The sequence below is a fragment of the Dama dama genome, chromosome 15 (genome assembly GCF_033118175.1).
Source record: "Dama dama isolate Ldn47 chromosome 15, ASM3311817v1, whole genome shotgun sequence".
NCBI lineage: Eukaryota > Metazoa > Chordata > Mammalia > Artiodactyla > Cervidae > Dama > Dama dama.
In genome coordinates, this window is record NC_083695.1 from 44,529,587 (window position 1) to 44,546,924 (window position 17,338).

General features: G+C 39.3%; 2 protein-coding genes across 13 annotated transcripts in view; one reads left to right on the top strand and one right to left on the bottom strand.

Annotated features, from left to right (window-relative positions):
* GLUD1 (glutamate dehydrogenase 1) overlaps window positions 1-9,827 on the bottom strand; it is a 36,357-nt gene extending 26,530 nt beyond the window's left edge. The window contains exon 1 of the mRNA XM_061161965.1: window positions 9,166-9,827. Within this exon, the coding sequence (XP_061017948.1) occupies window positions 9,166-9,619 (454 nt within the window). The 5' untranslated portion in view covers window positions 9,620-9,827. The remainder of the gene's footprint in view (window positions 1-9,165) is intronic.
* An 87-nt stretch (window positions 9,828-9,914) lies between these two features.
* SHLD2 (shieldin complex subunit 2) overlaps window positions 9,915-17,338 on the top strand; it is a 111,139-nt gene continuing 103,715 nt past the window's right edge. For 4 of the 12 annotated variants that reach the window (XM_061161971.1, XM_061161968.1, XM_061161966.1 and 1 more), the window contains exons 1-2: window positions 9,956-10,022; window positions 11,047-11,102. The gene's annotated coding sequence lies outside the window, so the exon portion shown is untranslated. Of the gene's footprint in view, window positions 10,023-11,046; window positions 11,103-17,338 lie in introns of all 12 variants that reach the window. The other 8 variants (XM_061161974.1, XM_061161967.1, XM_061161975.1 and 5 more) reach the window with 4 other exon arrangements.

Below are 17,338 nucleotides of genomic sequence, written 5' to 3' on the forward strand. Positions count from 1 at the left end.
TCTGCAGGCTAGGAACCAATGACGACTTCCAGTGAATTGAGGCAAAGGACGACTACAAGGAAAGTAGTGGAGTCAGGGGAATAAGCCTTGGAACAGATAAGGGTAGACACAGAGAGGAACCTAGAAACCAGTGCAAGGGGTGCCTGGGCTAAAGAAGACATATGCTTTTATTTTAACTTTCTAATTAGTAATACATGAATGTTTTAAATTCTGGAAATCAGAAGATATACTAGTACAGAGTGACTCACACTATTAATCTGAGGGGGAAAAAACAACCTCAACAAGTATTCTGCACTAAACACTCGAGATAACAGGTTAAAAAACTCCAGTAATACAGGAAATTACCTACACCCAAGGGAAAGCTAGTTACTTTTCCTCCTTTGGGATTGGAAATCAAAGAAAAGTACTAAAAATATACTGCCACCTGAAAAATTCTTCACCACATTCTAACTGATGCTAAGAATATGACTGCAAAGAAGATAACATATCTACTAAATTTGTAAATTCAGTGGATTGGGAGATACTAGCACAATTGGTAATGTGACAAAATGATGTGATAAACTTCAAAGTTCTGAAATAAAGGGGAAACCTAGCATTTTTGAATACCTACTTCATTTCAAGAATAGTAAATATTAAGACAAAGTCACTCATAAAGCCAAATACCTACATGCATAAGAGAAAATCAGAAAAACTTAGAGCAAGAAGGACCTTATTTTCAGTATGAATATTCTCATTTTTTATAAAACCAAGCCTTTCTTTCCCTCTTTTCTGTGGCAGAGAAGGCTAAAGGTAAGCAAGACCAACAGAGACTGGATGGAGAACAGGAACAGACACTAAAGGGAACGAATCTTATTAGAGAAATGGAGAAAAGTATGTTGGAGTTTTTGGGTATCCTAAAGTTTCAGAGCCTATGTTGACACTAGCATTGCTAGTGTGTGGGAAGAGATCAATTGGGTCTTTGAACAGCAGATGTAATAATGGAGGTAGATGCTTCCAATGGAAAGCGTAAGTCCACAGCTGGGTACACCTGAACGGGAACTGGTTGATGACAGAGGTGTGGCCCACAGGTCTAATGTCATAAGAGATGGGGTGTGGGGAAAGGAATAAATTAGAAGGTTGGGATGAACATATACACACTACATAAAATAGATCAACAAGGACCTACTGTATAGGTAGGTCTACTGTATAGGAATTCTACTCAGTACTCTGTAATAACTTCTATGGGAAAGAATCTGAAAAATAGAAAAAAAACATATGTATAACTCAATCACTATGCTTTACACCTGAGACTAACAACACTGCGAATCAACTCTACTCCAATGTAAAACGAAAATTAAAAAAGAGAAAGAAACGGGGTCTAAAGTCAAGGACCATGGCTGATAGCAATCTGTGCTTTCAGTTCACCAGAGTAAAGTAAAGAAACAACACCCATGACAATGTTTACTATTTATCAAACTTGGTAACATTGGAGGAAGGGGTGGTGATAGAACTTTGTAATCCTACCTTTGATTCTCCAGAGAAGTTAACCTAATATATACTTATTTTGAGCTAACGAGTATCCAGATGTTTGAAAAGAACATCAGTGAAATGCAGACATCTGCAAATCATACACAGCACAAACATTTCTCAGCCTTTTAACTTCATTCCCAAAGATTTTCCTTACTACCTTCAAGAGCCTCAGATTGGCGTACAGTAAGTTTTTCTAGAAGGAAAAAAAATCAAAAGCAAAAACTGACTAAGTTGCTATGGTGATAAAGAAAACACACCAGCCTATTACACTGAAAAAGATGTAGTGAAAACCACAACTGAGTAGCTTGAATTTTTCTTCCTTTTCCTAGCTGACTCAAAATCAAAACATACAAAAAAGTTCTTAGTGACTAAGTAAGCTTTGTTTTTTATGATGAATCATTAACTAAATACATTCATGTAAATTCAAATGGTTTTAAAAGTTACTTGAACCTGGATCTTTTAATAGGGTTTGATTTATGGACTAGAAATTCAATTCCCACTTGTATTGTGTCTTTTCAGAAACTACACTCAATAACCAAGAGTTCTACCACAAGCATAGAAACCCATAAAGGCAGAGAGGACTTTTATTAAACTCTTATTAAAGTTCATGTACTACTACACTTGTCATTTACTCATTAGAACCTATTTTCTCAATAATACAATCACCTAATTCGCAATGAAAGAACATAACTTAATTTAAAATGAGGAGAGAAGGCAAAGAAGCAGTGAGAAACCAGTACCTACCCCAGCAAGTAATGGCCATATAAAATACTCGAAGTCTCACAAAAATTCCTTCAGCCTCAGGAAGGAGTATTTAGTTCAGGAGCTAAGGACTGCTTTTGAAAGTATCCATGTAAGAAGGCAGGGAACACTTCATGGTTTTAACCTATTATCAAAATTTTTATTTTAAGCACTTTGGAGAGATAAATCTAAGCCTTCTGGAAGTGAATGTTTAGCAGATGCTGAAAAAATAGAATGGAAAATATATTTCTTTCCATTAAAATTTCAAAATTACATAACATATATGCCTGTTTTCATCAAAATTCAAGTAAACGAAAGGAGATGTCTCCTAATTACCACTTATGACCTCATTCTTTAGGGATGAATATTCTTAGCAACTTAAATGTATATGTATCCTTCCAAGTCATTTCCCTGCATTTATGTACATACATACCTATAGAACAAATAGCTCTGGTTTGTGCTTAAGTATTTAACTTACTGCCCAGTGGATGGAGGAAAGAATATGCATTAAGCGGGGAGGGAAGATTCTGTTAATTTTTGTTTTAATGATTCCTTACTCTGATAATAATACTAAACTTAGTCACACCTATTCATACCAAATAGGTCTTGGGAATGATGCTAGTAAGACTTGTGAATATAAACTAGGTAACATTTAGTAAAAGACAACAATTTGTTATAAAAAGGTTCAAAGAGGTAAAGGCTCAAATTTTCAGATATCTAGTTTCATATCTATTATTTACAAGTCTAGGAGATATCTGAGAGGGATCTTAAGAGAGGAAGAGAAGAATTATAGGGATACTGGAGACAAGGTAGGGACAGGTACCACGGGGACTCTACTTTGCAAGGATAAAGTTGAGAAAAATATATGCCTGTATTTTTTCCTATGGATAATTTTACACCAGATTTCCTTTATTTTCCAAAATCCAATCCTCTTTCCTAGTAACACTTCTTTCCCTAATACCATTTTTCTACCAGTGTCACAGAGGAGAAAAGCGAGTTATCTTTGACTCTCCATTCCATACACCCTACCTGTAGGGGAATCCTGAAGCTATCAAGGAGCCAAGAATTGGTTCATCAGAACAAAAGGTGCTCTTATTCACCCAGGAAATTCCAAGGGCTTTAGGAACTCTGTATAGGGTGCTCCTGCCACCCCCCATAACTCTGGAAATTACAAGGATTTCAGGGGCTCTGTGTTAGCAACTAGAGTCGAAGGCCAAATATTAAAACAATGGGCATGCTCAGAACCCTTATCACTCAGGAAATTACACGGGTTTTAGAAGCTCTGTATTAGTAATCAAATGAGTCTTTATGCTATAAAACCTTACTTTTCACTATTTACACTCTGTCCTCATGATCCCAACACACACAGTCCTGCCTCCTGCTAGAGCTATCGTCACCGCCTCTTTGACATCTCTTTATCTGAAATGACCTTTTCCCAATCTAAGTCCTATTCACCTTTCCCTACCTCTAGACAAAGACAGTCTATCTCTGGCATCTTCCTTGCAGCAACATATTATTCAGAGTGCTTTCAACTGTCACTAGAATCTGCCTGCATGGGTTCCATCCTTGGTTTGGGAAGATCCCCTGGAGAAGGGAATGGCTAACCACTCCAGAATTCTTGCCCGGAGAATTCCATGGACAGAGGAGCCTGGTGGACTACTGTCCATGGGGTTGCAGAGTCGGACACGACTGAGCGGCTAATGTTTTTTAGGAAAGGAAAGTCAACCTTTATAATTTTCATTTGTGTCATCTTTCACATTTTCAACTAGCCAAGAAGCAATTCAGAAAAAGTAGAAGGTTGAGAGACTTTTGCCAGGAACAGTCAAGAGAAATAATAGCGATTCATGATCAGGTTTGCTTAATTTATAGGAAGAGACGCCCAGAAGAAAGCCACTTAAAAATTATTGCACTGACTAGTAATAAAGTTTGATTAACTCTTATATGATTCACTTTTTAACTTTTTACATGAATAAATCCAGACAGTAAAGACTAAGAAGGTGGGTGCCAGAATCATATGGCTAGAACCTGAACTGAACCCTCCTACTTACTGCTGTGTGACCGCCCCCCCGACAAAGAGTCCTCGTTCTTTAACCTTAGTATCTGCATCAGAAAATCTGGGTCAACAAGTGCATTCATGAGGCTTTTCTGAGGAATCAAAGCAGTGATGTATGAAAAGCTCTTAGCAAAATGAATGGTGAAAGACTCAACAAATGTTATCTATCACTGTTATCCCTTGTTTTGCCAGTTGACCTTTGTGAAGGCAGATTCTCCCAGGTACAGCTGCCTTTTGAAAGGTAATCAGAAATATTCTGAACAGCCCTCTCCCAGACTGTCTTCTTGCCCTTCAGAAAACCTTTCCTGCCTTTATTAGTAGTATTTCTTACATTAACACTTCAGTCGTGATAGTGTGTACTTCAGTCTGCATTAATTTCTGCCTCTGGAAAGGGGAAAACATTGATTCATCTGGATAGCTAGGTCAGTTTTAGATAATGGTTGTAGTCTTAAGACTGTTCACGGTTATCTTGTAGCAAAGGATTGGGAATACAGGTGCTTCATTTTATAACTTTCACAAATATTCACAAAAATTACTCGCAATTATTTACAAGTGTTCACAAATTATTAGAACATTTGTATTTTAACAGGGATTTGTTGGGTGGAGCAGTTATAGGCCCATTTATGAACCAACGTGCTTCATTAAAGTGCTATTAAAGGTTTTTCCCTTCATTATTTATAACAACCTAATTATTATGCAAAATAATCAGAAAAAAAAATAAAAAGAAAAAAGTCTCATGTCAGAGACTACATAGGCTAGGAATTTTCAACATCCAGAAGTTGATATTTTAGTCTTTACTGGTTCCTGGCAAAGCCCTCAGTTACCTTTAACATAACTGGATATGAAACAATTTTATCAAGCAATCTAAATTATCACCAACAGCGCTAAAGCCAATTTCTTCCCACTATATAAGTTATAAAGTCTAAGTAATTCTCTACACTTAGTAATTTAAATGTCAGTTTTACTGGAGTTTGATACATACTATTGATGTTTGTCCTCAAATTTTTGAGGCCCCAATTCCTGCAACGTGTCCTTTGCATAATGTGTAAGCAGTTAAGTGTTTGTCTTTCTGCATATAGGGTTTTTACTGCCAAAGCAAACTAGCTGGAGGAATTCACACAAAGTGACAGGAAGACTGAAGGACAATCAGGTCTCTTGTATAGCTCTCCTCCATTATCATGGCTTTTCATTCCCTAGTATTTTCGGGGAAAGCATCTGGCTCCATGAAATAAAAAGACTTTTATAACAGCAACACCAATTCATATTTAACTAAACAATATTAAAAAGAACAACAGGGCTACTACCACAGGGCTAAGGGCTAGAGGATAGAAGACATATAAACTACCTGTACTCTAAATGAACTTTCAGATTCAGTTAAATTTATAGATACATACTCTAAAAATACTACATAGTGTGAATTTATTCAAACTTACCTATGTTTTGACAGTTGTCAATTCAGCATAAGAGAAATAAATCTGAAACATTTATTTTCAGTGAAAGCAGAGGACGTCTCATTTTGAAACAGTATTGGTACTTTCTATAGTTTTCCCCAAAGCACTACTATTTACCACAAAATTAGATCCCAAAGGCTGAGGCGGGGCTTCAATACTGTATTAACTCCAACCCTTATCGGGCTTCCCTGCCCCACCCCTACATCCAGCTGCCCAAAGACAAGAACAAAGACCATCTACCTCCTACTGTTTCTTTTTTGCATTTTGGTTCTTAAAGAATAAGTCAATGGGTTATATACACTTTTTTTGGGTGCTGACATTTGCAGCTAAATAAGACAATGTATCAGAATTACATCAGCTTTATTTAAATGATAATTTTAGAAAGTTCCGAGAGGAAAAATCAGCCACAGGAATTTGGACTCAACATTTTTAGTCTGAGGACTAAAAGGGAGTGGGGGATGGGAGGACTGGAGAGAAGAGAAAGTAAATTGACTCTTGCATCAATGAACTATCATCAATCTCTCTACTTCTCTCCAACGAGTTAAATAATAAATTTCCTTCTAAAAAGGTACATTAATCTCAGGTAGAACCATAGCCAATAAAACACAGAGAGTTTATTCTGAGAAAGTTAACAGGAATAATCACTGATGTTTTCAAGCACATCTGAAAAAAGTCTTCTCAAAGCAAATTCCATAAGATTAATCTTTGCTGAAAATATCTAAGGCCTCTCTTGAAACTTTCCTTCAGAGCACGAAGCACACTCTTTTGCAAATCCTTAACAGATGCAAACCTACTGGCTTCCCTTAAATATAGTATGTGGGAAAAGAGAAGCATAAAAACAGTATGTATTATTAAATATTTACTTGGTATAAAGTACACATTAGCCATCCTCAGTTCTTAAAACCACCTGTTTCCCTTACAGAGATTATATTAGATTGTTGTTTTGTTTCAACCTTGAGAATTTTATGTTGGAAAACTCAGGTGTATGTTTGCTCTTGAAGAAAGATTAGAAAGCCGAGGGTTGGAAAGGATGATGATGAAGAGCAGACAAGGGTCCTCCCCAACTCAAACAAGCTGGTTGAGTGAAGATGGGGAGAGAAGTGTGCTTAGGAGGGTAGGTTCACATGGCTAACCCAAAGCATTTAAAAAGTCTCAATCACCTAATACATGTTGTATTTCTAAAAATAGTTAATAACGTCCTTGTAGTATTTAATTAGAAGGGAAAAAGTAAAACCCACTGAAAATAAGTCCTTCTTGGAATATACATTCTCTGCAATAAGATGGGGATGATAAATGGGTAGGAAGATTCCAGAGTGCCATGAAAGCAAAGTATGGATGCCTACAGTACCTCTGTTTTGCAGATCATCTATTGAGTATCCTGTTCATTATTTTATGCAATCTAAAATATGTTGAAGAGCCTTCATAGCTACATAATCCTTCCCAATCCCGCTCCCTCTGTATTCCTTAAGATAATATATTCATCAGTTTATACACGCTGATTTTCTTTCATATTATCTTGCAATGCTTGCTACTACTTATTAGGTGCAATTCAGTTTGTTTATATGCTGGGATTTAGCAGTGCTTTCGGTAGCAAACCTTCTTGTAAACAGGATAAAAAGAACAGAGAATTGTATCTTAACGTTCTAGTTACTAGAACCTAGTAGGAACAAGTGCTACAATAACATTGCTTTCTATAGCTAATGCAGTTTATTAATATTTTGCTATTAAAACCTATGGCAAGATGAAGAAGACTAACAAACTAGGGCAAACTTTAGTTGCTTCAGTGAATTTGTGGAGCTGTAACTCATCATAGGAGAGGACCTGGCATAGAAAGAACAGAATATAAAGAACTTCAAAGAAATGAACTCAGGTCCCGCAGGAAAACAAATATCCTGGTTTAGCTGTATATCTCTTAAGCAACTGGAAAATAATGTCAACAAGACACATAAACATGATGTCCATTCTTCAGAAACAACTACAATTTAACATTTGCTAACTTTGCCTCTTCTAACATTTTTGCTTTTCTAGGGAGCCGGAATGTGAATTGCTGGTTTTGAGAATAAGGGAGTGGACAGCAAGAAGGAAGGTGATGTAGGTGGACAGAGTGTGTTTTATATAGTATTGGGGCTGGAATGGGAAATCAGAGATCAAAGAAGTTCAAAAGTTGGTTTTAAAAGAGGAAATTGAGAGCTAGAGGATAATTAAGCTCTAAAGGTTAAGTCCTAGAAGTGGGTGGGGCCAATGCAAATTTAACAAGAAGTAAAAGTAAATCATTAAGCAGTCTGAAGCAACCTTTGTTCCTGGGCTAAGAATGCCAGCAGAGCGCAAACTTTCCTCCTAGAGAGATTTCTAAAAATCATCCTTAGTAGTCAGCCAGTATAACAGAACACTGGACCTGATTTACTGAGACAAAGGGTCCAGCCCAACATCCTCTGTGCTTATTCGGCAACCTCCAGCTGGATTCTACCTCCCCGGGTTCTTTATTCTACACAATTTTTTAGTAGAAAAATGTGTTTTTAACACTGTTAAGCACGATTAAAAACGCACCGTGCGATTTTAAGGAGTAAAAAAGAGAGGGGAGCCTTTTTTTCCCCCTCAAAAAAAAAAGCAATCAGACTGCAGAAGCCAAATCTACAGACATTCAGAAACTACTGCAAACCTGGTGACTATCAAATTCTAGCCGATTCAACCCCTTTCTTCAAGTACTTTTCCCCCTCAATCTCAAATGTGGTGCTAGCCTGGACCAGTACACACCCCCACAGCTACTTCATTCCATTGGCTGGCAGGCTGTCTTGCAGTCTACACCCTTTAGATCTACCCTCGGAACGCCCGGTGTTTGTCTGATGTTACACTGTTCATGTATTACCATTTTGTGTGTGTGTGCAAAGCTGCCACAGTAGGAAGATAATTTAAAAGATCGACTATAATTAATAAATTCATTTAGTAAAACTGTAGATTTCGATTCATTTTGCATGTTCTTGTATCATCTGTCACTACTGTGAAAGAGTGAAAAAATCCGAGAACAATTATTTCATGCTTTGCATTCGCTTGAGTCACAGAAGATCACAAAATCTTGCAGAGGCAGACAGATGGGTCTGTCATTTTCTTTTCTACAAGTGCTCTTCGTCAGGACCCACCCTGTTTGTCACAGTGGCTAGGATCAAAAGAACAGTGTAGTGTCTTCTGCATACAGCATCAATAAGCTCGCGGGGGGAGGACCAACTACGGGGTGGTGATGGAGCAGAAAATTCACTATCCATCGGAGCCTGACACTGCTGAGGCCGGGACTTGGAGGAACGGGGACAGCGTGGGAGGGCGACGGTACCAGCCCGGGCTGGGCTGAGCAGTGAGCCCCCGAGGCTGGAGGCCAGGCGGGGCGGGGCAGGGCAGGGCAGGGCACAAGGGGCTCACCTCCCTTGCAGGGCGTGCGGTGCTGGCTGTGCTGGGCCCGGTAGCCCTCGATGACTTCCCAGGAGCCGTCGTCGCGCCGGATGGGGAAGGACAGGCTCAGCACATGGTTGCAGGGCTTGATGATCCGCAGGATGCCACGCACCCGGTTCCGCTTCTGCTCCTCGGTCTCCCGGGTCTTGAGGTCCTCCACCAGCTTGTCCTCCACGATGCTGGCACCGCGGTCAAAGAAGCCCTCCACCATCTTGAAGAAGTTGGGGTCGTCCTCGCGGTCGGCCGCCGCCTCGCTGTAGTGCCGCCGAGCCGGTGGCCCAAGCCCTGACTGCGGGGCGGCGACGGCTGCGGCAGCCTGCCCGCGGGCCCGGCCCAGCAGCACGGCCGAGTCGGTAGCCACGGAACCCAGGGCTGCGGGCCCGACGCGGGACAGCAGCAGCGCTTCACCCAGGCACCGGTACATGGCGGCGGGACGGAGGCCACGGAGGAGAGACGCTCTCGCAGGCCCGGAGACCGACGGAGGGAGGAAGGGCCCGGCGCGGGCTGCCCTTTTAAGCCACAGCTTCCTGCCTTCCTGGCTATCCCCTCCCCTTCGGCGCTCGCCGCCTAACGGGGAGGACGGACTTCGGGTGCCACGGGCCAATGTCGCCTGTGAATGGCAGGGCGGGGGGCGCGCACCGCCCAGGGAGCCGGGCCTCCGCCTCCGCCGCGGCCTCGCCCGGCCTCCCCGGCGGCGGCGTGAGCCGGCGGGGACGCTCGGGGGCGCGCAGTCGCGGTCGGGCCGGATGCGCATGCTCGCAGGTCGGGGGGCGGGGCGAGGGCGCCCGTACGGGGCTGGGATCTGCGGGGAAGAGCTGGAGTCTAAGGTCTGTGCGCAGCCCGGGCCTCTCCCGGAGACGGGTTTTGAGTGGGGAGGGGGCCTCGGTGGGAAGAGGCCTACCCGCCTCTTGGGGGCGCTAAGAGTCTGGTCCCAAGACCATGGGCGGTCTGGCGGTGGGCCCGGGGTGGGTGAGTCATGGGTGTCCCTCCTTTCCGCCCGCGCGCTCTCGGGCGGGGCGGCCATCCTGCCACCCCTGGGCCTGTCTTCGGATGGCCGGGAGAAGCACCGTTAGGAGGTCGGGCTAAGAGCTTGTCTTTTCCACTGGGACTGAGACGAACTTTGGTCTTTGGAGTTGGAGTTTTGAAGTGTCTTGCAAGAAATGGAAAGGAGAAGGCTTGGGAGCTGGGGACTCCCTTGTCTATTGGCTTTTACTGCTTTAAGTTTTTAATTTTGTCCTATTCAACCACTGGGTGATGTTGAGATAGTTACGTGAATCGTTGTTGTATCTTTCTGAAATTTACTGTTTCCGCATTTCAGAGAGATGTTCTCGAAATAGTTAAAAAACAACACTATACAACTGCAATACTACTCCAGGATATTCTCAGTAATAAATCTACTAATAGTCCAGAATAGAATTTGTAAAGGTTAAAAGACATGAGGGTTTAATTATATACTTACACATACTTGATAAGAAATGCTAGTTATACACTTCTATGGGTACAGTTAGATGCTAGTAAAAGTCTGATGACTCAGTTTTTAAGACAAGCTATAAAAGGCCACATTACCAACTTAAGTGGTTCCAGTGTACGTTGGTGATTTTAAAATGGTACTTTTTTGACCTGCAGAACGACTTTGCCTCCTGACATTCACTTTATTCATCTGTTAATTAGCATATGGAAGAGAATGTTTTAATTCTTACAGTTTTCTGTGAAGTATAAGGTGACAACCTAGATCAATTAAATTTCTTTCATCTATGCAGTACACTGTCAAAACAAAAAAAAGGTGGAGTTTATGTTTTATCTTATTTGCTAGATAGATAGTAGTGATTTATATTTGTATTGTGTTTTCAGTGGTAACTGTTCTCTGGACTGAATCCTGAATTTGTCTTGTTGGTCAAAGGATTAAGGTATCAAGTTTCCTTTTCACTTGATAGTGTTATTATATATTGCAAAAATTACAACAACCAAAAACCTTAAAAAGTATCAGAATAAAATGATTAGAATCAGTAAAGATGGAAATTCAGATTAAATTCTTAGGTATGGTTTGAAGAAAGTGTTTTAAAAGCTTAGTTTTATTGCACTTCTTTATCTCCTTCTTGATAACGACAGCCTTCAGAAAAATTAATGTTTAACTTTTCTTCTTCCAAGTTTTGTTCACCTGAATTCGAGAAGTTACTAATAGAGAAGCAATGGAAGGAATGAGTAGATTTTAATTGAGTCTGCTGTGTGTCGATGTCTTATGAAATGTCTCCAAAAAAACCTCCTAGATTTTTAAATTTTTAGAATCTTTGTTATGTTTTTAAATTGTGTACAAGTTGTAAAAAAAAAGTCAAACAGTAAAGATAGATTTTTAAAAGTAAAGTGAAATCAAACACTACTGCTCTCCTCACCTTCCCATTTAGTAAGTAGTTGGAATGCTTCTTTTCATACTGAAGTAGCTATTATAATTCCTGATTTTAACAGCAGGGTGAACTGAGGCTTGCAGAGACCAAGTAAATAGTTGATCATCTAGATGATAAATAGCAGACTAATATTCAAACTGTATATCTGACTCCAAGTTATGCCATTTCTAGTATTCCAAGAAATATTTTGATTACGTGTTGTATTTAGTTTAAAATTATATACTGCGATGTAAATCTGGTAAGTTTCAGCTTTACACTGATGATTGCCTTTATAAAATATACAGATATTTTGCAAATTAAGGTTTAATTATTGATAATAATTTTCAGTTCAAAGGATGGCTCGAATTTAACTTGAAAGGAATTTTGGTCATTAGATAGCATTCAATAAAGACAATTCATTTTCTGCTTTTAAGGTTTATGCATTTTCCTTAGCTGTTTCAAAATTCCACGTCTTTTCTCTTTGATTTGTAGCATGCTTTTGTGTTTTCAAGTGCTTTAAAAAATATTTTAGAAGAATTATTTTAGGATTTAGAAAGGCATAGCATGTAAATACAGGAACAACACGGTGGTTTTAAAAAATAATTTAATTAGAAAAGGCAATATATACTTTCTGTCTTAGATTTGTCTATTCTGGACATTTTTTTAAAATGGAATCATGCAGTCATTATGTGGTCCTTTGTGACTGGCTTCTTTCACTTCGTGTATGTTTTAAAGACTCATACCTATTGTAGCATGTGTCAATATTTCATTTTTTAAATGGTTGAATAGTATTTGTTGTATGGCTATAGTCCTCTTTCATATATATTCAGTTCAGTTCAGTCGCTCAGTTGTGTTCAACTTTTTGTGACCCCATGCTGCAGCACGATAGGCCTCCCTGTCCACCACCAACTCCTTGAGTTTACTCAAACTCATGTCCATTGAGTCAGTGATGCCATCCAACCACCTCATCCTCTGTCATCCCCTTCTCCTCCCACCTTCAATCTTTCCCAGTATCAGGGTCTTTTCAAATGAGTCAGTTCTTCCCATCAGGTGGCTAGAGTATTGGAGTTTCAGCTTCAGCAGCAGTCCTTCCAATGAATATTCAGGACTGATTTCCTTTAGGATTGACTGGTTTGATCTCCTGAAAGTCCAAGGGACTCTCAAGAGTCTTCTCCAGCACCATAGTTCAAAAGCATCCATGCTTCAGCGCTCAGCTTTCTTTATAGTCCAACTCACACATCCATACATGACTACTAGAAAAACCATAGCTTTGACTCGACAGACCTTTGTTGGCAAAGTAATGTGTCTGCTTTTTAATAATCTGTCTAGGTTGGTCATAACTTTTCTTTCAAGGAGTAAGCATCTTTTAATTTCGTGGCTGCAGTCACCATCTACAGCGATTTTGGAGCCCCGCAAAATAAAGTCTGCCACTGTTTCCACTTTCGTATATATGTGTGTCTATATATGTGTGTGTATATATATGTATCTTCTTAAAAAATTTATTTGGCTGTGCCAAGTCTCGGTTATGGCACACGGGATCTTTGATTTTTGTTGCACCATGTGGAATCCTTTAGTTTTGGCATACAGGATCTTTTGTTGCAGCATGTAGGATCTAGTTCCCTGACCAAGGATCGAACCCTGGTCCCCTGCCTTGGTAGTACAGAGTCTTAGCCATTGGGCCATCAGAAAAGTTTTATGGCCCTCTTTTTTTATCTATTAATCTTTGACAGACGTTTGGTTATTTTCACTTTTTGGCTATCCTAACACTACTATAAATGTTCTTGTAGATGCTTTTGTTTGGACAGATACTTTCAATTCTATTGGGTACACACCTGTTAGAGTGGAATTGTTGAATTATATGGTAATTCTCTGTGTAACCTTTTGGGAAGCTGCCCAGCTGTTCTTCACAGCAGCTGGACCATTTTAATTCCTACCAGTGGAGGATTCCAACTTCTTTGTATTTTCCCAAACACCTGTTATTATCTGGTGTGAAGGGATAACTCATTTTGATTTTGATTTGCATTTCCTTGATGGCTAATGATGTTGAGCATCTTTTTATGTACTTATTGACAGTTTTTATATATATATATATTTTATATATTAATTAATTTTAATTGGAGGATAATTACTTTACAGTATTGTGATGGTTTTGCCATACATCAGTATGAATTGGCCATTGGTATACATGTGTTTCCCCCCCATCCTGAACCCCACCTCCCTCCCCACCCTATTCTTCTGGGTTGTCCCAGAGCACTGGCTTTGGGTGCCCTGCTTCATGCGTAGAACTTGCACTGGTCATCTGTTTTACATATGGTAATGTACATGTTTCAGTGCTATTCTCTCAAATCGTCCCACCCTCGCCTTCTCCCACTGAGTCCAAGTCTGTTCTTTACATCTGTGTCTCCTTTGCTGCCCTGCAGGTAGGATGGTTGGTACTGTCTTTCTAAATTCCATAAATATACATTAATATTCAGTATTTGTCTTTCTTTTTCTGACTTACTTCACTGTGTATAATAGGCTGCAGGTTCATCCACTTCATTAGAACTGACTCAAATGTGTTTCTTTTTACAGCTGAGTAATATTCCGTTGCTTCCTTATCCATTCATCTATCAATGGACATCTAGGTTGCTTTCATGTCCTAGCTATTGTAAATATTGCTGCAATGAACATTGTGGTATATATGTCTGTTTCAGTTCTGGTTTCCTTAGGGTGTATGCCCTGCAGTGGGATTGCTGGGTCATATGGCAGTTCTGACACTTTGTATGTATTTTTAAAGAGAGATGTATAGTCCCATTCTTTGTCCACTTTTCAATTGGGTTGTCTTTTTATTGTTGACTTGTAGGAGTTTTGGGGTTTTTTAAATTTATTTTTGGCTGTGCTGGGTCTTGGTTGTTGCACAAGCTTTTCTCTGATGGTGGCAAGTGGGGGGCCGCTCTCTGGTTGTGCTGTCGGGCTTGTTTACAGTGGCCTCTCTTGTTGCAGAGATTGCGCTGTAGGGTGTTGGGCTTCAGTAATTGTGGCACATGAGCTCAGTAGTTGCAACTCGAGGGCTACAGAGTGCTGGCTCTTTAGTTGTGGTACATGGACTTAGTTGCTCTGTGGCATGTGGGATCTTCCTGGATATAGAACCCATATCTCTTGCACTGACAGGTGAATTCTTTACTATTGAGCCACCAAGGAAGCCCCTTTGTAAGAGTTATTTATATATTTTTGTTTTGTATTGTTTTTCCTGTGAGAGTTCTTATGTATTTTAGATACAAATCCTTTATTACATATATGATTTGAAAGTGTTTACTTCTGTTCTGTGGCTTGTCTTTTCACTTTGTTGATGCTGTCCTTTGAAGGACATAAAGTTTTTAAGTTTGATGAAGTCCAGCTTACAAATGTTGCATTTTGTGGCTTGTGGTTTTGATGTCATGTCTAACAAACGATTGTCTAATTGAAAGTCAGGAAGATTTGCACCCGTGTTCTAAAAGTTTTATACTTTTAGTTTTTACATTTTGAGTTGATTTTGTACAAAAAGTGAGGAAGGAATCCAGTTTCATTTTTTGCATGTGGATAACAAATTGTCCCAGCACTATTTGTTCAATAGAAGACTATTTTTTTTTCCATTGAATTGTCTTTGAGTTCTATTGAAATCAATTGACCTAAATGTCAGGATTTCTTTCTTTCTTTTTTTTAATTCATTAAATTTTAAAGAAGGTTATTAAGAACTTTCGGTAGACAAATTTTCAAACATTAACAAAGAAGAAAAAAATAGTATGATATATTCCCCCATGCACTCATCTCCTAGCATCAACAATTAACAACACATGTTTTGTCTATGCACTCACTCATTCTCCGTCCCCTCAGTTGGACTATTTTAAACCAAATCCCAGTATATCATTTATTATATATTCATCAGCATATATGTCTATAAGATAAGATCTCTTGATATATATAATAATCACAGTTTATTATCTTATTTGCAACAAAACATAATTCTTTGGCACTATCAGATAGTCAGTGTGCAAATCTTCCCTATTTCTTAAGAGAACACGGATACTTATGAAAAAGTGAAAGTGTTAGTCGTTCAGTGGTGTCCGAGTCTTTGCGACCCCAGGCACTGTAGCCCAGCAGGCTCCTCTGTCCATGGGGTTTCCCGAGCAAGAATACTAGAGTGGGTAGCCGTTCCCTTCTTCACAGAAATCTTCCCATCCCAGGAGTCAAACCTGGGTCTCCTGCATTTCAGGCAGATTCTTTACCATCTAAGACACCAGGGAAGCCCATATTCAATTTAAAATCAGTTACCTTGATAATATGTAAATTATATTCTTTCTCAGCTTAATTGAAAGGGGTTACATACAAAAGGGGTGTGTGTGTGTGTGTGTGTGTGTGTGTGTGTGTGTCTGTGCGCGCGCGTGTGTGCGTGTGTGCGCACATATGATGGATGTCTAAATAAAAAGGTGGGTCTAGGTTGATAAAGTCTCTTGATATATATAATAACCACAATTTTGTTATCACATTTGCAGCAAAGCATAATTCCTTGGCATTATTGAATACTCAGTGTTCAGATTTTCCCTATTTCTCCAGAGAACATGGATACTTATATTCAATTTAAATTTTATTTTCTTGATAACATGTAAATCATATTTTCTATCTAGTTTAATTAAAACTAGTTACATACAAAAGCTTGCTTTAGATGTGTGCGTGTGTGTGTGTGTGTGTGTGTGTGTGTGTGTGTGTGTGTGTGATGGACATCTAAATAAAGAGGTTGATCTAGGTTGAAATGGTATGAAGTGGGAAGAGCAATGCATTCTGAGAGAAAGTGTGTTAGTCACTCATTAGTATCCGACTCTTTGTGACCCCATGGACTGGAGCCCACCAGGCTCCTCTCTCCATGGAATTCTCCAGGCAAGAATATTGGAGTGGGTTGCCATTTCCTTTCTCCGAGGATTTATTTCTTCATCCTTTAGTTCTTTTCCACTCACCCATATGTCTTATCTTTATGCTGGTACCCCATGGTCTTGATTACTGCAGCTTTGTAGTAAGTTTTGAAATCAGGAAGTGTGATTTTGTTCCAACATTGTTCTTTTTCAAGATTGTTTGGTTCTTCTTAGTCGCTTGAATTTTCAAATGAATTTTAGGATCAGGTGGTCTATTTCTGCAAAGAAGCCAGATAGAATTTTGACTGGCTTTATGCTGAATCTGTAGATCAACTTGGAGAGTGGTGCCATTTTAGCAGTATTATATCTTCATGAATCAGAAGTCTTTTAATTTATTTGAGTCTTTTGATGTTTCTCTCAGTCATGTTTTGTCTTATCAGACTAAGTTTTGTGCTTCTTTTCTTAAATTTATTAATAAATATTTTACTCTTTTTGATGCTATTATAACTGGAATTGTTTTCTTAACTCCATTTTCAGATTATCCATTGCAAGTATACAGAAATATATTTGAATATTATATACTGACCTTTTAAAAAATACTCATTTATTTATTTATTTGGCTGTCCTGGATCTTAGTTACAGCATGCAGGGTCTTTAGTTTCAGCATGTGAGGTCTAATTCCTGACCAGAAATCCGACTCGGGTCCCTGGCGTTGGGAGTGCTGAGTCTTAGGCACTGGACCACCAGGAAAGTCCCTATATTGATCTTTTATCAATTTAGGTCTCATTTATTGACTGAACTCAATTTATTAGTTCTGATAATTATTTTAGTGAATTCATTAGGATTTTCTGTGTATAAGATCATGTCATCTACAGATAGAGATAGGTTTATTTCTTC